The 22311-nt window shown below is 43.6% G+C and overlaps 1 protein-coding gene across 1 annotated transcript in view; it reads left to right on the top strand.

Moving 5' to 3' along the window:
* Nucleotides 1-8275: 8275 nt before the first annotated feature.
* Nucleotides 8276-22311, top strand: part of UBE2R2 (ubiquitin conjugating enzyme E2 R2) — a gene marked incomplete at both ends in the record, with an annotated part of 51186 nt that continues 37150 nt past the window's right edge. The window contains one exon of the mRNA XM_079548366.1: nt 8276-8452. Within this exon, the coding sequence (XP_079404492.1) occupies nt 8276-8452 (177 nt within the window). The remainder of the gene's footprint in view (nt 8453-22311) is intronic.

Raw genomic sequence — 22311 nt, 5'->3', positions numbered from 1 at the left:
CTGTACCAAACTCTCCCTTCTAATTTCCATCGTTCATAACATTGTTCAGGTAAATGAAAATACGGCTCACTCCAGAGAAAAACTCTGCATTTCTGAGTCTGAGCCAGTGCTGTGCTGCCAAGGGAAGCATCTGAGTGCCCTGGCAATGCTCACCAGTGCTACTCTTAAAGAGGAAAACAAAGTCAGAAATTTACTAAAAATGGATGCCAAGAGAAAATCACACTTGAGACCAAGAAAAGAATTTATCCAATTTTTGTGGCCTTCACACTATTTTTAACGCTTCTTTGCAGTAGGAGAAATTTGCTCAGTACATAGTGCTTGCTGCTCCATGCAATTCTCTGTCTCCAAACCTCTACCCCTTTCATACAAGAGGGAAACATGTAATACTTGCTTTTTGGGATCCTTTTTGTGTGGAGACAGGACGAGGGGGAACAGCCAGAAATGCAGCATAGGAAGTTCCACACAAATGTGCACAAGAACTTCTTTACAGTGAGGTGACGGAGCACTGGAACAGGCTGCCCAGGGAGGTGGTGGAGTCTCCTTCTCTGGAGATGTTCCAGACCTGCCTGGACGCCTACCTGTGCGACCTGCTGTAGGGAACCTGCTTTGGCAGGGGGTTGGACTTGATGATCTCTGGAGGTCCCTTCCAACCTCTACAATTCTGTGATTCTGTGATCCTTCCCACCAGCCAGCAAGTACATTCAGAGGTGTTTTATTTTCCCTAGGGCAAGAGCAAAGAAAGGTCCTCTGATGGTCTTGGAGATAAGGGCAGCATGAACCAGCCAGAACTGGGCTGCAGTCAGCTTACCCAGCTGAATGCCTCCTGCAGCCCTGGGAAATGCATCAGCCAACGTAACTGCATCCCAGCCTCTACTGGAGACAAGAACAAGGAAATTTTGTCTTACACCAGTTAGGCTGCAGAAATGAGAGTCCCGATGCAAAAGTTTGGGGTGACTTCTAAGCTTCCTCCCTCCAAATCCTCGGGATTCCCTTGTAAAGATATAACAAACCCAAATGAAATAAAATTCTCCAGCTGATAGTTTCAGCAGCATCAGAGCCTTCCCCCCACCTTCAACAGGAATGTGCTTCTGCAGAGGGGACCAGTCCTAGTGAGCACCTTGGTGCAAGCATGCAGCTCAGTGCTAGCTCCCTCTGTGCTCTGCCAGACTTTGAGCACACAACCAGTGTTCAGAGAAGGGAAGGTCTCCTCCTGCAGAGGAGCGGGAGGAGCACATCCTGCTGAGATGTGCTAAGTGGGTTATGGACATGGGATGAGCAAATCCGCCATGAACTGAGAGCTTTGAGTTGTGCAACCAAAGGGTTTCCTGCAGGATAGAGTATCACAAGGACAATTAATGGAAACAATCTGGCTAAAAAACAAGTCTGAAGAAGATTTAACTGACCCTAGGAGTAGCTGTAGTAGGAGAGTGACATAACCAGGGTGTTCCCAAGGTCTGCAAGAGACCAAGAAGGCTGGTGGAGAAAGGGGGACCAACAAGGAGTGGCTGGAGGAAATATGAGGTGTATGGAAGCTGGTGGAGACAAGGGACAGGACTTCAGCTCCTGACCTTGAAAGCTGGCACTAAGGCTCATGTCCCTGCATGGTCTCTTCAGAAAGGTGTGTGAGCACTGCTCTGCCATCAGTACAAAGCTGGAGTGTTTAGGCCTTGTAAGATCAGACCAGTGATTTTCTAGTTGATTTTTTAGACCCCTTAGAAGCTCTTTGCAAATTTCCAAAGAACTGAAGTCCCTGGCATGAAGATGACCTAACCATTCATTACGTTCAGGTCAGGTAGTGAAGCTTCTCCAGACTTGTTTGCCTGTTTACAAAATTTGCATAAATTACCTGCATGGTGATTCAGGCTCCAGCAGGAACATTCAGCCTCCTCCCAGCCACGCGTGGACACACAGAGCAGAGCGCAGGGCTGCTGCAGCAGTTCTTCCCGTTTATCCAGCCCATTGCTTCTGAGCAGGGCTTCACACACACTGCTGTGTTTTCCAGAGCTTAGAGCCTGCTCATATGCATGGATGAGTGAGATATTGTATCTGTCACACAAGCTCTGCAAACATTTTTAGAGGAATATCTCATTTTAGGAAGCTGGAGGTGGAGGCTCAAAGGGAAAATCTTGTGTCTCATCTCTGGACCTTCTCACCCAAAGCCACCCAAGCCTCTCACTTGTTTCTGGAGCTCAATGGTTACACTGCAGTGCTGTTTCTTCCTTCTGAATCTGTTCATGATTGTTGTGATAATGATTGTGGAGAAGTCAAAAGGTCCTGAGCAGGACCTGAACTGTCCATCTTCAGCTCCAGGTGACAATGTGAGTCCCAGAAGCGCTTTCTTCTCTTGCTTGATTGCTTTTTGCATTGTTTCAGGATGCTCTGATGATTTGTCAAAGGAACATTTATCTCTGATGTATGCATTATCATAGAATTATATATTATTATATATTATAATTCATACCATGGAACCGCTTAGGTTGGAAGGAACTTAAAAGATCATCCAGCTGCAACTCCCTGCTCAGAAGAGGGTTGCTCCTCTCAAATCAGGCTGCCCATAGCCCATCCAATCTGGCCTTCTCATGTCTCTTTCGTACCTCCATACCCACCTCTCTAACCTCTGGCTGCCATCTGCTCTAAGCTCTCCATTCAGCAACGTGTGAATGACCAAGCAGAAGCCATGGTATCTTCAAAGAAAAACAGAGGTTGCCAGCAGGATTTCTGGGTTATTGGGGTGTATTGCCATGCCCTGTCACAGGCAGGAGACTGCTGCTGTTTTGAAGATGAACACAGGGTCTGATGCACACAGCTGCCCCATGGGCTCTGGCCCCTGTCACTCCTCTCCCAGCACGTGCCCTGCCCGAGGATAGGGGCAGTTGGAAGGTCCAGCCCAGTAGTTACGCATTCTGAAAGAAAGTCATCCTTCCCCAAATAAACTACACCACCTGTCTACAACATCTAAACTAGATTGCATGGACATCTCAGGTACATTCCATCTACAAAGTGATACATTCTCCCAGATGGAGACAGAAATCAGATCAGGAACCTCTGTGGACCACGTCATGTGCCACCACAGTAGAGGGCTGTTCCTGCAGCCAGCAGGTCCCACAGGCTCAAAGTGCACCGAGCCCAGAACAGGAGGTGTAAGAAGACCTGAACAGTGGGTTACACAAACTGTTTGGAAATACAAACCACAGTCTGACAGGTATAAGGTCACCACTATCGTGCCCCTGGGCCCTGGAATCACAACTGAAATAGCATTGTAATGTGTTTATAATTTATTCATCAGCTGAATGAGCGCAGCAGCAAGCATTTTCATGGCACTCTTTTATCAAACCCCTGTGATGGACTTCATCCTTTTAAAAGAGCAAACTACGGTAAAAAGAAAAATAAAAAGACAAATTTATTCCGTTTAAATTTAAACAAGCAAGAGAAAGAAAAAATCAAAATAAAGCTAAAAAACAAAAATAAAAACAACTTTTTTTTTCCTTCATTTTTCTTCTGCTTTGTTCTGAATCTCCCAAACTTTGCGTTTCTTTCCTGGTGGCTACTTTGATGCCTGAAGCTTCTGTTAACTCAGATGCTGCCAACTGCCTATCTAAAGCATCTCTTCATCTCTGTGATGAATTCTGCCTAAGGATCTGCTTGTCCCATTTTTAGGTGAAACAGAGACAAAAGCTGAATTGTGATCAGACCTTTACCCTCAGAGGCTCACAGCTGCTTCCCCTCTCCCTATATCCAATCACTATTTATGTGAGAAATTCATATTGATTCCCCTCACTAAATGCTTGGTGAGCTTTTGGGGAAATAATTCCTTGGCAGTGAGACCTTAGCGCCTGGGATGAGCTCCATCACCATGGTACTGGGGTACCTCTGGTCTGGGACCAGGGTTTCAGCTGTAAACAACAGAAGAAATGCTGATGGTGGGATATATTGGTAGTAGATGGACAGTTGGACTAGATGGTACTGGAGGTCTTTTCCAACCTTGTTGATTCTACGATACTTCTCTGTCACTGTTTTCTCCTTGGCAGAGAACACAGTCTGTGATGTATGGTGGGAGAGCTGCACCAGCAAGGATGACAGCACTCCAAAGAAGGAGTGGAGGAAATACCCACTGCTTGTTCTCCATACACCATGCATCTTACAGTGTCCAAGCCCACGGTGGATTATCAGAGCCACAAGGGTTCTTGCTGATGCCTCATCAGAGCAGAAGATCAGGGAGGAGGCAGTAGGAAATGAGATGGATTCATCTTTTAGCCTAGGCAGGTCTTATTTCCCAGAGGAAGGAGCAGATGTCTCATCCTCAGAGCCACACAGGAAATAAACTGGATACAGCTCTGCAGAGAATTGTGTGAGATGATTGTATCCTGGGATCTGAGCAGTGTAGGTGGGACTGGCCCTGTCTTCCCACATCCTGTCCCCTCGCTCTTCCAGCTTGTGGGACAGCAACCCTCCAGTGTGACAGCGATGATGCATTTGCATTTTCAAAGCTCCTGTGGCAGAATTCTGCTGTTGCTAAGCAGAAGAATTAACTCTCAGTTTGTCATTGTTTATGAATGCAGCACTCAGGAAGAAGGAAAGAGAAGAGGAAGAGATATTAAAAATAGATGAGGAGAACAAAGCAGAAAGGGCTTGAAGTTTTCATCTCATTTTTACATAAATGTCATATGGTACCTGAGGTCAGTCCAGTGTACAGCAACCAGCTCTGCACTGGAGTCTGGATTAAGATTACATGCAACCTTATCTGAGCTGCTGAGATTTCCCTTTACTGGAGCCACACTTTTCCACACCAGATCCTATTTTCTTTTCCAAGCCCAAAGAGCAAAGCAAGTCATTCAGAAAAATAAAATTAAAAAAAAAAAAAAAAAAAGGAAAATGGAGAAAGAACAAGTGTGAGGTGTGTGAGAGCACATCACACTGAAAGAGCAGTGCCATGGCTTCCCAGAGCTCTGTTTGTGTGGGAATATTTCTATGAAAGGGGAAAAACAAAACAAAACAAAACAAAAAACAAAAAAACTAAAAACAGGTTTGAGAAAAAAGAGCAATATTCTCTCCAAAAGCTGTTCTGATTGAAAAATTTCAGCCTGCCCTATTGAATACACCTGGGCTTTCTTTACTTTCTGTCTTGCATGACTACCTCGTTCGTTAACATTCAAGACAGGCAGCAAGCAGAGATAAGAGCCTAATGGCAACAAATTGCTTCTCCCATCTTTCCCAGCATTGGACCAGTTCGGACAAAGCCTTCAGTGAAGGCTAGCCACAATGAAAGGTGAAACTATTACCTTCAAAATAGAGGCAAGCACAATCCTGAAAGGTTTTGGCTTCAACCGGCTGGATCAAACCGAAGGGCTGAGTAAAGCTGTTGTTTCTTCAGCAAACTGTGACGTCATGTTAATAGTCCGGATAAAGACAGTAGTTATGGTCTAACATCAACAGGGAAGGGCACAGCATAGTGCTCTGGGTTGAATGCTTTCCCACACTCAATAGCGCTGAAAGCACAGCACATGGAAGGGCAAATGGAAGTGGACACCGAGGCCTGCATGTCTGGGAATGATGGTGGCCATGGCATTAAACCTAGGTGTTTGGGAGATGAAGATGGTGAGGGTAGAAATGTGAATGGTTTTACTAGGGCTTAGGGAGCAGGTGGGAGCAGGATATTTGGCCTGAGAGGAAGTGGGATGAAGCTAGAAACTCATTGATGGATGGGATGGGACAGAAAGGTATAAGATGGGATGGGATAAACAGAGAAGTGCTTTCTTTGACTGCTGAGAGCCTGGAGCCCTTCCAGATGTGGCCAGCACTGAGGAGGGGAGTCAAATCTGCAGCACAGGCTGCCCCAGCCACACCACACTGCCAGACGCATGACAGGCATCCCATGCATTTAGGAAAGCCCATGGGTCAGGGCACGGGAAAGGGAAGATGGCAGTGTAATGGTTATCCATACTGCTGTCCTCAGGATGGGAAAGCAGTGAGTAGTGATGGAGCAAAGTCAGAGGGATAAAGGTACACAAGGGTAGAGGGATGGCTGGGTCTGGCTTTGCCACATGGTTGTCTGCTGGTGAGGGCCACTGCCATGTCTAGTGGGATGAAAGCAGCGCCTCTAACTTAAGTTTGAAGTGTCCTATGAATCCCATTCCTTATTAAGTAGTATCTGTTACAACTGATACTTTTACAGTCTAGATACAGGTCTTGCTTCCAGTTCACAAGTAACGTCCTGCAACAGTGAGTCCAGGGAAGGAACTGTTCTGTGTTACCATTTCCCACTTTGTGGGTTGTCCCTGACTGCTCTGGTCTTTTTAATTAACCTAATCTTTAAAGTAAACACACCTCAATCCCTCTCTATGCAGCAGCATCTCAAGGTCTTTTACCATTTTATTCCTGCACTCCATGTAATCCAATGTCACTGCTGAATTACATGATTTTTACTTCTATTCATCCACAATTTTTTATTTGACCTTAAGCAGAAAGACAGCAAATACTTCGTGGAATTACAGAATAGCTTAGGTTGGAAGGGACCTTAAAAATCATCCATTTCCAACCCCCCACCGAATCAGGCTGCTAGGGCCCCATCGTGCCTGGCCTTAAACACCTCCAGGGATGGGGCACCCACAGCTCTCTGGGCAGCCTGTGCCAGTGCCTTGCCATCATTTGAATAAAAAAAATTCTTCCTGACATCTAATCTAAATTTCTCCTCTTTTTAAAAGAGCTTAAAGCCTCTTGTCCTATCACTATCAGACCATGTAAAATGGTCCCCCTCCTGCCTGTAAGTTCCCATCAAGTACTGGAATGCCTCAGTAAGGCTTCCCTGCAACCTCCTCTTCTCCAGGAACCTCCTCTTCTCCAACTCCCTCAGCCTCTCTTCACACGAGAGGTGCTCCAACCTTTTGAGCATCTTCATGGCCCTCCTCTGGACCCGTTTCAACAGCTCCACATCCCTCCTATGCTGGGAGCCCCAGGCCAGGACACAGTACTGCAGATGGGTCCTTACAAGAGCAGAGCAGAGGGGACAGTCACCTCCCTCTCCCTGCTGCCATCCTTCTGTTGATGCAGCCCAGGACACTGCTGGCTTATGGTTTTCGTCCACAGTGGCCCCAAGGCCTTCTCTGCAGGGCTGCTCTCATTGTGTTCTTCTCCCAGTCTGTACACGTACCTAAGATCGCCCCAACCCAAGTGCAACACTTTGCACCTGGCTTTGTTGAACCTTCAAATAGCATTCTGGGGGACGTGTTAACTAAATCAGAACTCATCACAGCGTGTCAGCTATTAAAACTACTGCTGTTACAATCAGATAAACCTTGGCTGGGGCAGCGCTTCCAGCACACTGTGCTGGGCACACTGTGTGTTCCCATATGTTGACAGGCAGGTGTGTGCCTCAGTGCTTCCAGAAGCAAAACGCAGATTGGTGCCATCTGCAGCCATGTTATGCTGTTTGTCTCCCTTCTGGATCATTGCTTTGTTATTTAATTTGTAAAGACACGCTGCAGAACACCAGCTCACTAGCACCGCCACAGGTCTGTGCTCACAGCTCTAATCGTGCAGGGCGATGCCTGCTCGCCTCTGAAAGCTTTTATTTGTCTCAAGGGGAATGGCAGGAATGAGCCCAACTCCAATTCGGGGCAGCAGCGCTTTGTATATCTGCGGAGCGCTATGCAAACAGAGCCCGTGTCGGAGCCAACGCTCACAACCGCTATTTCACTGCTGTTCGGCTGTGAGATTGCCAAGGGACGCCGGCTCAGCACAAGCCCACCTTACTGAGGCCTCCGTCTGAAAATGGCTCCCCACCATTAGCCTCCCTATCCTCACAGCTCAGCCAGAGCTACGCCAGGGCGGCAGCTGCCCACCACGACCACAGCTGTTGGCTTCTGCAGTCACCGTGCCGATCGGCAGGAAAGGGCACAACGGGCTGCTCCTTCCCGCGCGAGTGCCGACACGGCCGCCTCCCGCAGAAAGGCCCCGACCTCGCGCACGCAGCCACGCGCCCTACTGGCGGTGCCCACCACGCACAAGATGGCGGCTCCCGTCGGCCGGCGTCGCCCCTTTAAGCCCTCCGGCGGGGGCGTGGCGCCGGCGGCGCGGGGGCGTGGCGTCTCGCGAGAGGGGCGGAGCGACGTGGGCGGGGCGCGGCGCGGCGCGCTGAGGTCAGCGGCGAGCGGGCGCCGTCACAAAAGGAAGTGGCGGCGGCGGCCGTCAGAGTGGGGAGGGGCGGGGGCCCGCGGGGCAGCGCGGCGGCAGCAGCGAAGGAAGCGGAGGCAGGGGTCGGAGCGGCGGGGGCCGCGCCATGGCCCAGCAGCAGATGAGCAGCTCGCAGAAGGCGCTGATGCTGGAGCTGAAGTCGCTGCAGGAGGAGCCGGTGGAAGGCTTCCGCATCACCCTGGTGGACGAGTCCGACCTCTACAACTGGGAGGTGGCGATCTTCGGGCCCCCCAACACCCTCTACGAGGGTGGCTACTTCAAGGTACGGCTCGGCGGTCGGGCCTGCGCCGCGCGGCCTCGCTGCGGGCGGCGGGCGGGGGCCGGGGGCCCGGCGCCCGGCGAGAGGTCCTGGCTTTGCGGGGGCCCACCGGGCCCTGCCTGCGGCCCCCGGCGCCGGGTGGGCTCCTTCGGGGTTATGGTTTACGTTCTCGTTATCCTTCTCTTCTTCCGAACTTCGGAGGGCGGCCACGAGGGTGTTTAGTTTGTGAAGGCAGATACGTGCTTTCAATTCCTCTCAGTTTTCCTGTTCATCCTCCCCCACCCCCCCCCCCCCCCAAAAAAAAAAAAAAAAACAACCAACTTTTGTGGTGGTGATTTCCTCTTGTAAATAGAGAAAAAACAAATCTGGCACTTCCTTACCCAAACGGAACTGAAGGGAGAAGACCCGAAGAAGAATTGTGTGGTTTGTTGAAAAGAAACAAAAGCTTGGATGCTCACAGAAGATGAGCACTGGGCATACCCCTGTACACGATGTGCCCACTTGATTTCTGACAAAATCATGTCGCTCTCAGCTCTGATCTCCTAGGTCTTATCAGTTTAGTTACTGGGTTTTCCCACCCTTACGTTGGAAGAAAGCCTGGATGATGCCTTTGCTTAGCAAGCATGCATCGTCAGTGCCTCTTGGCCTTTCTGGATCGAGGTTTAAGCACTCTACTTCATAAAAACGAAGTAACCTGTAGCTTGGGGAATATTAGATTTGAGTCACGTTTAGTTTGGCCTCCTTGTTTGGAAGGAAGGGAACATTTTGGCACTAGGCTTTCCTTTTGTGATGAGTTGGCTGACTTACTCATGTAGGTGTGATATGTGTATTCTTAGACTCACCTCTATTATTCCTCCTTCAGGAAGTCGCTGCAGTCCTGGGTCAGTAACTGGGTCATTTGTGCATCAGAATGGACTGGTGACCTCTTCCTGCACTTACATTACTCATCAATTTTTCAGAGAAATCACAAGGGGTCAAAATATTTGTTTGGTTTAGGAGCTGCCCGAGCCTTATGTCCGTAATCATTCTTGGAAAGTAAGCTGAAGCAGCCAGTGCAATAACCTGAGGATGTGCCTTCAGCAAGGCTTTGGCAGAGACTGTCAGTGTTACCTTATCTCAGCACTGTGACTGCAGTGGCTTTCTGATGTTTGTTGTCATTGAGCTGTAGTGCCTTTCGTCTTAATTCTTCTCTATAAACACTGATCCTGTGATACTAATTTTGAGAATGGGAGATTGCTTGATGCTTCTGTCCTCTCTGCAGCTCAGCAACTACTTTCAAGCACCATGTTAAAGGCTGTTTTATGGAGTTAATCTGTTTTTCTCTACTTGGTGGTTTTCTTTTGGTAGTGTGTGATCTCTGGTAATTTGTCTTAAATTATCAATTTCTGTAAAGATCAGTCTCAGACCTTAATTCTGTCAGGAAAGCGAAGGTTTCTATTGTCCCATTTGTGAAGTTCTTTGCTTTGTGTTTGTGTTGGGCCAGTAAGGCCCGACTTAGCTTTAAATAGGTTTGACTTGGCTTACTGGACATCCTGAAGTTTAGGATATCAGCTTTATCTTTATTTGGTGGAGTTAATTTCATGATGTACACTTATATTTGAGGTGAAAGCTAGTTCAAAACGTTTCTGATGTGGTTTTTTTTCAAGGTTTCTTCACTTGTTTTCTTGAATATCTTTCTTTGCTGTTTTGTATTTCAGGTTTCCCAATATTAACTAAGTAGGATTAGAAATAATAAGTTCCATCCTGTAGCTGTGTAGAACTTTGTGGCAGTGAGAGTTTGGGAACTTTCTTCCATTCGCTTGAGGTGTGGTTCGAGGGAAAGCACAGAATCTTCTGGTTAAACTGAAGTGTAAAAATTTTGAGGATTTTGTGCAGTTAAAGTGACTTTAATACCAAAAGTGTTAGTGACAGTCGATAGGGAATACAAACGCTTTATTCAGATTCATGAAGCTGTCAGCTGCTTTGGTACCTTGTTTATCCTTGGAGAAATATGACCTTTCTCTGTGGATTGTTGAGCTAGCTGAATTAACTGAAATGAGGAAAGTGCTCTCTCTGCACCTCTTTGAGAGGCACTACTGCTGTTCAAAGCTGGTGTAACGTTTCAGCAGACTCTAATTTCAGTTGCTAATCCAGGAATTGTACCATTTGATAAATTTGAGCAGAAAACACATCTTGCTAATTTTTATAGATGGTTTGTATTGGTTATCAGTACTTTAGTACGGGCCGTAATAGAATTAAAACTTTAGCATCTGGTTACATGAGCTTATATCACTGATGGCTGTGTTGTGCCTAGCTCTGCTGCAGGACCTGTTGGCTGGCTGGGACGGGCAGTGTTCCCAAGTGACCATTTGAGCAGAGCGAGGTGTGGAACAGAGCAGTCCTGAACCACATGTCCCCCTTACAGAACTAGCTGAAGTGGGGCTGTGCCATGACCCGTGGGGTGTTGGTGTGGCTTTCCTCTATCCTGTTAATCTCTTGCTTACTTGTTGAACTTAATACATAGCCATTCAGTATGACTGGGAATGTTTTGAGCAACCCTCTGCTTGAATTCAACACTGCCATTGTCAAGGAAGCTGTTTGATTGTCTCCTCCACTGGCTACCCTCTGTTCCTTGATGTCAAGGCAAAACTAGCTCATGGTCAGTGATGCTAAGTCCTCCACCAGAGAGGTCCCATGATGGGAGCAAGCATCTGACAGCCCTCAGTTGCTGTCAGCAAGGACCTGTCCTTGGGTTTGAGCAAAGTTTTTCCTTGTGTTCTGCCTCAGCAGGTTGCAGTTGGCTGTGGGTGCTTGACTGCTGCATGTTAACTTCATTTTCTTTTAATATCTGGTTTACTGGGTTTGCTTAAGCAAAAGCTGGGTAGACCTCATGTATTTAAGGCCAGGATTTCCACAGAGTTCATTCCCAGTTTACAACACTGTGACTGTTTCTCTGGCTTCACAGTAGACAGCCAGATTGCACTGTAATCTGCAGAACTGCATGTAAACAGTTTGTCCATTCTGTCTTTAAGCCATAGGCATCTTCAGTTGAAAGGGTTATTCACGATTTTGCTAGAGAACCTTTATTTGTTTTGTTTTGTTTTTTTTTTTCCTTTGTTTGGCATCAGCTGCTTAATAGGTAGCAATAGAAGAGGGGATTGTTAAGCTGAAATCTGTTGGTAGTAGGTGCTGGTCTCTGGAGTGGTTGTGATACTCTTCAGTAGTAGAGGCTTGTGTATGGTGGAACTCTCCCTGTCTCACTTCCCTCTTGTTCTATGGATAATGTGTCCCTTTACTCAGTATCTTTCTTTCATGCTTGAGCCTTCAAAACCTGAAGTCTGATAAACCTCTGCCAAGTGTTGTAATTGAGTGATGGTCTTGGGATATCAGCAAAATAATTGTAGTGTGCTTCCTGGTGGACTAAAAGCTCTGTATGTTTGCTGCAGTTGCATCTTTGCAGTACAGCTTTTGATTGCTTTTTTTTTTTTTAAAAAAAATAATAATAATAAAAATTGGTAATTTTATAGCTGAATAGTATTTTGCTTGTGCAGTGATCAAACCTTTCAGGTAAAAAAATAAAAACAAACTCGTAGAAACTTCATTATTAATTACATAGCACAGCCTAGAAGCACAGTCTGAGCAAGAAGGCTGTGCCTAGAAACATGTTTCTTGTAGAGCAAAAGTCAATATTCACCACCTTCAGAGGTGATTTAGGCTGAGTGATTTAGGTGAAAATGAGTACACACAACATGAAAGGAAACAAGTAAAATTTAAACTGTACTGTTAGGGTTGCTATTTGATAGTTCTTTACTTAAGGCAATTGATTCACAAGGTATTTTTGCTGCTTGAAGGAGCAAGTCTTGACTCATAAGTTGGAGGGGGGGGAAAAGCAAGCATCATGCTTAATTTTCTTAAGTAAGGTGGGGGCTAGAACATTATTTTCCCTGTTTTTTTTTTTTGTTTGTTTGTTTAATATAACTCCTTAGCCATGGGCTCTTCTGAGTTCTGCATTGCTGGATCTCTGCTTCTTTCAATGGATTGGTTTTGAATTCACAGTAATTTGCAGTATGCGAGAAAATGTTTTTCAGAGCAGATCTATGTAGAGCTAGAGGATATAAAGAATAAGCTTTGTGTTTAAAAGTGTGGCATCGTAGATCACTCCCAGAAAGCCTGGAATTGGGCAAATGAAAATTTCTTGAGTGCTTGAGTATTTTCCTGGTTACATAACTCTAACTTCACAAAAATATTACTTCATGCCAGGGAAAAATTGTGTGGTCCTGTCTGTACAAAAGCTGAGCTCTGTAAGCCTCCTAGAGAATTTCTCTTGGTCCAGTTAATTTTCAATTTTTGTTGCCTTTAGGTAACGCTGATGCTGATAGGCAGAGGTTTGCAACTAGAGAGAGTGGAGCTACACATGAATAGTGTGGAACTGCTGCTGCAGATGTAAAGTGCTTCTTCTTTGAGCAAACTGTCTCTGTAGGAAAAGAAAAGCTAAGCCATCTACAGGGAGGGAAGACATGAGTTTATCTCACTCATGCTAAGCACTGTTATGATCCCTTACTCTAAGGCCAAAGAAGCACTTGCCACAGCAGAGCAGGAGCCAGACATGTCGATTTGTCTGATTCCATCTGTAGGCTGCATGGACTCCTCCAGACTGTCATTCACAGAGCCTGTCCTGGGCAGCTGCTCTCCTCACCAGGCAGTGGGCAAGGCAGTGGCAGTAGCCAGCTCCTGCTTCTTTTCTAGGGCTTTCCTCTTTCAATTTGAGTTATTCTGTATGCGATGAAGACACACAATGGTTTGCTGTTTTGGTACTGCTTCAAAATACAAATATGTGTGCAATTTGACACTGTTGTGTGGCAAGAGAAGAGCTGTGGCACAGCCTACTTCTGCCATTAGACTTAAAAATGGAAAGCTTTCCATTTGGAAAGATTGAATGTGTTGGCTTGCATACTTTTTTCCATTGTTTGGCTCTATTTCCATGAGTTTGCGCAGAATGATCCTTGGAAAAGGTTTTAAAGAAAAAAAAAAAAAGTTTTTTTTTTTTTTCTTGGATAGCAGTGCAAAGAGTTGCCTCTTGAAGGTCTGTGCCAATTTGTTCAAGATATAGTCTGAAACCATTGGCATTCTTTGAATGACTGTACTGAAAATGATTGAAAAGATTTACTTTACAATGTTAGGAATGCATTCTTAATTTTTTTGTTCACCTAGTAAATCTTTGTCAATTATTGGAATGACACTATGCAATGAATATCAAATTTCCAACATTTAGTCATCACTGTCCATTATGATGAATACCAGAGGACAGCCAAAACTGCATGGCCAAACTCCACATCACCAAAATCACCTCAGTTTAAGGATCAACAAAGTTTTACTGTTTTTCAGGTTTTTTTTTTTTTTTTAATGCAAAATGAGCACCATGCAGTAGAGACATAAAGTGCTATTAAAAAGAATTTGAATATAGTGGAAATATAACTGTGATACAGATGGGTTGCATTGTGCATGGATTAGGGGTTTTGTGACTTACAATTTGGGCTGTGTGTGACCAGATGTGCATGCACAGACATATATGCAGAATTAGCTTCCTGTTTTCAGAGTTCTAGCACTTCATTTTTAAAACCCTAGCATTTTATCCAGCAGTATCAGTTAGATGAATTGCAGTTAATCTTACTGAGCTTTTGCTGTAGTTATACTGTGAATATCTAGTCTGACCAGAATAGTTTAACAGTACTAGCACTGATTTTGTACCCCTGAAGTAGTGGTACCTATGTCTAGCCTATCTCATTTTCTGAAATAGTTAAAAAAATACATAGCTTTGACAGAAATGGTCTGTAAATGGGAGAAAAAATAAAGCTACCAGATGGGGTGCATGTAGGGTACTTCATGATCAACTTGAAGTGATTGTAGGAGTTGCTGAAAATTATTATTATTTTTTTTTTTAGTTGAGACTATCACACGCAGAGCAGGGGATCATAAAAGGACTGCTGTATGTGAATAACAAACGCTTTCAGATATTGTATCTGCGATTAACAAAGACTGCCTGGAAGGCAGGCTGTGTCTTACTCCTCAAGGTCTTAGTACTGAAGGAGTATTGAAAGAGTGGCATGATATCCCTACTGGTCTATTTTGTTCTCTTAGAAGTATACAAATAATTTAGAACTTCAGATGAAAGGCTTTTACTGAGAGATGAAACTTTGAAATTGTAGGCATGTGACTCATCCCAACTAAGATACATGTCCTGGATAAAGAACGTGTGCATTTTTGTTAACTGTAGCAAAATGTTTGGAAAGGTTATGAAAAACTGTCAGAATATGAAATAGCGTAAAGGCTTAACAGGTTGTGCCACTTTGAATTTGTCATTCAAGAATTGATTCTGTTTTCTAAAACTTGTTGGTTTTAAATTAATCCTTATATGTTTTCCACAACTGGAAGCCTTCACCGTTCAAGCTGAGCAAAGGCTGAAGCCAAGATTCACTTCTGCATCACTCCCTTTGGCCTTGACAAAGCAGGGCCGTGCAGTGGAGTCTCTGCTTACACCACATTCCATGAAGATGCATTTGTTCATGCATAAATTCTGCTGGCCTAAGCTTCTAACTTCTGGATGTAAACTATGCTAGTGTGAGTTGAGAGTGTTTGCTTATCTTGAGTAGAGTAACTATTTCTAAAAACACTCACCTTTTATTAGAAGAAAAGCCTTCCTATAATGTGCTGAAGAGAACAATTTCATTTTGGTGCTCCTATTTCTCTTGCAGAGTAGAAACTGTACCTACTTAGTAACTGAATGCCTTTCAGAAGTGCATTAAGTAGTATAACCTGAGAGGTTAACATCTCTTTTGTACCTTTTGGTGTCCTGCAGCTATTATCTAAATCCTTTCTAATTTTTTGTTCAGGTGGTAACAGAATGTCCAAGTCTTTCAGATAAAGATGTGTGGCACTTCATGGCTAAGTTGGAAAGAGAAGGTCTTGTCTGTTCTTAATGATACTGCCACTTCACCTGAATCTATCTAACCTAATCATTAAAATTTTCTGGCACAAGTTATTCAAAATGCTAAACAAAAAATAACGTGGAGGCTCAATTTGTCCAGAATACTTAACCATTAAAATTCTGTGAATGACAGTAATACTTTTTCTCTTGTATAATTCTGTGTCAAGTAGCTATTTCTTGAGAAAACCACAGTCATGTTTAAACAATCCTCTGCAGGTGACCTGTTGTCACTTCCCTTATGAAAGACTTGTGAACTTCTAAATGAAATTAGGCATCTTATATTGCTGGATGAAGTGTACAAAAATGAAAGCTCTGAGACCAACGTATGGAGTGATTTCCATTTCTCGATGTCTACCAGAAACTCAAGTGTTTATGTGCTTCAAAATTTGACTAATATGCTTCTTGTGAAATATAACCATTTTTTTTCTTTTTTTTTTCTGGTGGTAGCAGTCTTTCATTTGTATGGAAGAAGTTTTAGCTGCTTTTAACCTGAAATACAGTGGTAGAAGTGCTACCAGGGGAAGCTGGATAGACAGACTTCAGAGTGAGTGAAAGTTTGGGCTGTAAAGCACTGTAAAGCAGGGCTGGATTATGATTGAAAATCCATTAATAAGTTTGTTTTGACCCTCAGAGGTTTATGGGCAGACTCATCAGGAGCTAAACACCAGCCTAGGCAGGATTATTGTGGAAAGTCACTCTGTTGGAGTTCCGTTTTAAATGGCAATAATAGCGCAGTTCACTGTCATAAACACATCATTCATGGCTATCCTCCAGTTGGAAAGATTCTGTAGTTGTATTGGCTCCTACTGATGAGGGATGAGATCAACAGGCGGCTGGTCTTGGCTGCTTTTTTCTGGATATTATGGAATAAATCTGGCTTCTATTGCTGTTAGAAGTAATATTCAGATTTCACTGATTTGAAGCAGCCTGTTTAATGTTCAACTTTGAACAAATTTAACTTTCATCCAAGTTGTAAGAATATCCCGTACCTACTAAGTATGTGGATGTTCATTTCCTTGATGTAAAGCATATTATTTGCTTCAATTCTTGAACTGGGGACCACATTTGGCCTTCAGGGACCAATTGAGTAACATGCTGGTGGCCAGCAAAAACTGAAAAGCCATCCTCCTTAATAGAAACATAGATGGAAGCCACAGCTAAGCTGCTTTCAACAGGTGCTGTGTACCTGAGCCAGGGAGCTGCCTTCTGGGTAGTGCAGGAGTGGTGCTGAGTGGTGATCAGGTCAGGTAGGAGCAAGAGTTGTGAGTGACCATTCCAAAGTACGGTATTGCCTGCTCCCAGGCCTGAGGGGGACGCATTGAAATACCACATGATGTTTTCTTCAGCATTCTTTGGCACACTTTGAGCTCAAAAATCTCCTTGCTCTCCAAGTAGATAGTGCTTCACACTGTGAGGTCACATGCTGACATCTCGTCAGTGGCATTTGGGCATGGTTGGCCTTGAAAGATCTATCGCAAGAATGCTGTCAGGCCTCGTTAGCTCTCTGGGGTCTTTGGGAATCCAAGCCTGTCACAGGTGCCTTCCATCTTCCTGCATCTCGTTTCCTGTACTGCTATGACTGTACTTTAGGACATAACTGGAGGCTGACCTAAGGCTGCCACATGTGAGCTCCTGAGAGCTCCTGGTGACTTCCCCATGGTCCGTTTGTTCTGTTTTGTCTTTCCCTCTGTAGCTATCAACTTGCTGACAATGTGGATGACTTGCATCTGTTTCCAAGAGAGCAGTGAAGTATTTCTGGCCTGTCTACTCTAATCAAGACTTCTAAGATGTGTATATATGCTATTAAAACAACAAGCTTGCGGGTGAAGTTATAGAAAATGTGTGAGTTATGCTTCAGCAAATCTAACAAAGCTCCAAGTGGAGACCGGTTAACAGAAAGATAATCTTCAAGTGATGGAGTCTGCACTGATTATATATTGAACTCTTACATGCAATGATTTGTAACTAGCTGTACTGTTCAGTGTGAATTAACTAATAGATGGGAGTATTGATGAGTTTGGTTTTTTTTTCTTCTCTTTTTCTTAAGTATAAATAAATTCTGTGCTCTGTCAAGAAGAGAAGATGCATCATCTTTCCTGGATATAACTGTATAAATGGCTTTTTTTTTTTCTTGTGTTTTTGTAGTCTAAACTGCTATAGCTTGCTCCTTAAATATAGGTACATCTATTTTATATATATATAATATATAAATATATATGAAGGATGCGTTTTGTAGCAGAAGAGCATAATGATAGCATGGGAAAGAAGACTCCATATGCTTAGCTGGGATGTAATGTGTAACTTGTGCAACTGTGGTATTACAGTAAGACTGAGGACAACAATGTTTAGACAGACTGTAAAGCCCACCATCAATCAGTATATCATAATTTGCAGATCTGTAACTAGATGATGTCAGCTTGAAATAAAAGAGTTTTGGTAAGTGAACTTCTTCCTTTCAGGAAAGGGTTGTGTGTGTTACCTGGAGCTTTCTGAGCCAACCAAATATGTTTTGCGAGCCAGGAGACTTTCTTCAGAACTCTTGTTGATTTTTTTTTTTTTTTTTTTTTTTTTGGTAAAGCAATTAAAAACTGCTGTGTCTGGCAACAGTCTGATTGTTAGATTGGGTGAAAAGGATGCACAGTCCAGAATTCATCCTCTCTTAGGCCCTTTGTGTGAGTCAAGCATTGCACTTGTTGAGAACAGTCTGTAGACACTACACAAACAGAATGAAAGAATAATGTGTTGTTCTGCATCTGTTGATGTAAGAGGTGCTTTTCTGAAGGATGTGGGGCTAGGATTAGAATAGTCCTGTAGAAGTGTAAGGATTGGGCATAACTGTGCTTCATTGCAAGGAAGGGCCAAAGTCTTCCTTGACAGTAAGAGGAGACAGTGTGGTTTAATGAATAGGATTTGGATTAAGTCTCTTATCTCTAATGGATTTGTGTATATAATCTTTGAAAAATTAACATTTTTATATAAAATGGATATATCTTATAATAGAATTGTTGACTAAATCTGTAGGTAGAAAATGTTTTGCTTTTTATAAATAGTACATAGGAAAGCTTTCTTTCTAAGTAAATTCAACTTGTATATTTACAAGTGCAGTTCTTAAATTTGGAAGGGCTGAAGAAACTGACAAGTAACTTACAGGCTGCTTAAGCACAAAAGCAAAGGTGGTTTTTGGTTTGGTTTTTTTGGGTGTTTTTTTTTTTTTTTTTTTTTAATAAGAACTTCTACTTATTCCTGGTATTAAAAAAAGAAAGGGGAAAAAAAACTGAGCAGTTTTCTGAAGCACCCCAGCACGGATCCTGATGTACTGACAAGTCACACTCCTCTGCATAGACTTTGTCCGTGAGGCAGCTGCAGCAATTCTCTCAGAGCAAAAAATAAAGCTGGGGTTGTGTAACTTAACCTGGGGGAGGAGGAGGACATTCCTGGTGTTGAAGAAAAAGCTGTCAAGGCCTGGGCATGTAGGCTTGCTGGGGGAGACTTATGCTGTGCAGGCTTCACAATACTCACAAGCAGTGTATTGGGGAGGTAATCTGGGTGAACTTCTGAGTGTTGGAGGAGGCAGAACTATTCCTTGGCTGCTTCATTGCTTCAAATGTCAGAGGGATCTGCGCTGATTTCAGATCTGCCCAGCTTCTGCATTTATCACCTCTGGGATTCCTGTTCTGTACTGTCTTAATTGTTCCAGCTCCTATGCTCTTCTACTAGAGCTGCCCCAGGTCTTCTCTCCTGTGCTTTGAAAGATTTGGTTCAAAATAAAGCCTCTCAACGTAGTGAAATTGGCATGTGGAATTTGTGTCGAGTGTGAAAGTGTGGCACAGCTCACAGCACTGTAGCATGGCCAGGAAGTGGTCTGGTGCCCTGCTTCATGGAACTGGTGCTCTTACAGCATAAGATTGGTGTCTGGTAAGTTAAGATGAGGTTTAAAGTGTGTTACTGAATGCCTTTGAGTACTGTTATGCTTGTCACCCAAAGTGCAATTATCCAGGCTATGCCACAACACTGAGCTTAAAACACATGGGCAGAAAGCCCAATTCTACACTTAGCAAGCACTTTAAATAGAAAACTGCAGCACAACTGACCTGCAGGTATGTTTTATAAAGAAAGCTGGTATTCCTAACTGCTAAGGATTTCTTCATTTAATCATGAATGCGTTGATAAATGCTTTTTCAGAATATTCATCAAAGTAATGTTTGCTTGTTGCTTAAAGTAACTAAAAGTTACTGCAATGTAGGGTTTGAGTTTCAGGCAGGGTATAAAATCTTTACATATTCTAATTTTGTTAATGTTTGTATTAATAGGTACAGTGACAGGAGCACACTCTGCTTACTGCTCTAACACTGTATAAACCATGGCAAATAATCAAGGTTTACAGCACTAAACACTGAGATCATGTTGTAGTGTTTAAGTATGTCTGCATTGCAGCAGTGGTGTAATGTACCCATCTCAAGCACCACAAAGCCCAGCAGCAGCAGCATGGTATTTAGCACTGGTTGTGAAGTGATCCAGTGTGCAAGTTGGTTTTGCAGTCTGTGCTTAATCCCATGTTGCCATGGCTAATCAGCCACCAGATCCGAGCTCTCTGGGGCAGTGCTTGTGCAGGTGCAGCTGTAAATCAGCGTGAGAGTTGCAGCCACAATAGCTTTGTAGGTGTAAGCTTGAGAGACTGCTCTCACACTCCTTCAGATGCTGATGGTATGGTTGCTTCCTGGCAGGAGAACTGAAGCTGGTTGCAGCGTTTCTGCTGGCCTTGCCTACATTTTGAAAGATGTAAATTCTGATCAAAGCACTGTGTGGGGTCTTGGTTCCCAACTTTCATGAAAGTAGTGGAATCTGAGGCCTTGGTCCCAGGTAACAGCTTCCATGGTGTCGCAGGGATCAGAGACAGGAACAGCTTAGGCCTCTCTTTGTTAAAGCACACACATCGCTGTGGGGATTATTAGTGTATTTGTGGAAGTTCCATGATATTGAAATACAAATGTGTATGGGAGCTTATTTTAAAGACCTAGCTGAGTTGGATTTTATAACATACTGAGTCACTTTCTGCTTCTCATGGTAACAGAAAACAAAGTAGAATGAGGCTTCAGTAAGTTATTGAAAGCTACTGCACAGGCATGCATGAACTTGATTTAAAACTTAAAACCTCTATGATTAAATCTTCCCCTTCATCACCTCAGTGCCATGGAATTTAAGCATCACACTTCCAGCTTTACAGGAAACCTCACTTTCGAGGATGTAATCAAAACAAATCTGTTTCTACAGAGGAGGAGAAGTACCTAGGGAACTTGAGTTCCTTGGGACAGGAGATCTCAAAGGCTAATAAAAGCTTAGGAAAGAAGGCTGATTTCAAAATGACTGCTGCTGGCACCCAATTTCTTAGAAGTCATGGTGAACTGAAAGGAAGCCCAAGATAGATGAGCTGAGGTGCTGGTGTTGATGAAGCAGTTGTCTTGGCAACTGCACTTAAATATCTCTGGGAAAATAACTAGCGAATATTCAGACTGGGAGATGTCAGAAGAATCCAAAGTAACGAGTAGCTTGAGATTTATACAAGGAATGCACTCGACTACAATGGCAAGTAGCTATTTTCAGTGGTGGGGTCCTTCAGCCATGTAATGCTGACGGCTCTCCTCATACAGCCATAGCATGTCTTGTTGAATGAAGCAAGGTCCTTGTGGGGGGGAAAAAAAACACTGACCTCTCTGGTTGCATTGTGCATATAATGGAGGTGTGCTGGGAATTCTGGAACTACAGGGGTGCTTCATTTTGTAGCCCTACTCTTCAATGGAGACAAACAAATACTGCAGTAAAAACTGTTGTGAAAAAAACTGTGGGAACCTACATATGAGAATTGTATTTTATTGTCAAATTGCAGAAGCTTTAACTGATTGAAAAACTGTTTTTAGGCTCTCCTAGTGCTTATCATGGTGAGAAATTGAGACTTGTTACAGTGTGTGTTTTGTTAATTGTGACGGTACATGCTGTTTTGTGGTTCAGTAGGTAAAACTGGTAAGATCTAATCTTTACTTCTCCTTATGGAACACTTAATTCTCTTTTACACTGGCACAAAAAACAAACCCCAGAGAAAGGCTGGCTGAGTAAAATGAGCAGAGTTTGAGCCAATTGTTTCCTGCTGCTACAAGCATATAACTGCTAACTATGACAGGTATTTCTACAGGCAGTGAATCTTAAGCAGAACTCCAGGTGTTAGTAGATGTTACAGAAGGCTTAAGTGTACATTTTCTGCCTCTCCTCTAAGAGCTGGCTTGTGAGCTTCTTTATGTAACTTGTGGAAAGTTGTGGTCAAAATCTTTCAAATGAAAGCATGAACTCTAAAGTTGCTACTTACAGGAAAAGATAGTATGAGGTGAAAGCTGGTGGTAGGATCCATTTCCTATTGATATTTTCCCTTCCTCTCTTTAGCAGGAAAAGTCCAATCCTACACCAGTAAGAACAATCACTATGATCATATATGTAATTTTCTAACCTTGTGTGTTTATAACCTCCATGGCTCTACTGATGGTGTACAAGATGCTAGGCAGGTTTGAAGTTGCTGTGATACAGATCTAGTTAGCGTTCTAGTTAATTCAGTAGAAGTATCTGCCATTTGATCAGCTATTTCTGCTTTTACTGTGCTAAAAAATACAGCTAAGTCTCTACTAACTTCCTCCGCTAGCAATGTAAGCCGGTGTTACAATTTGTAGTTGATTGGACTCCTGTATCCTTGCCAAATTAAAGGGAAGTTTTCCTTGGCAAGTGACATCAGCTTCTGCAGTACTGAAATGTTAAAGTAAAAAAAAAATTCCAGTCCTTGGCATAATGCAGATAATGATGGCAGATTTGGGTTTTTTTTTGGTGGTGGTTTTTTTATTTTTTTTATTTTTTGTAA

Source organism: Tetrao urogallus, assembly GCF_951394365.1.
Source record: "Tetrao urogallus genome assembly, chromosome: Z".
Classification (NCBI taxonomy): domain Eukaryota; kingdom Metazoa; phylum Chordata; class Aves; order Galliformes; family Phasianidae; genus Tetrao; species Tetrao urogallus.
Note: the sequence above shows the minus strand (reverse complement) of the source record. Positions and strands in the feature narration are given on the sequence as shown.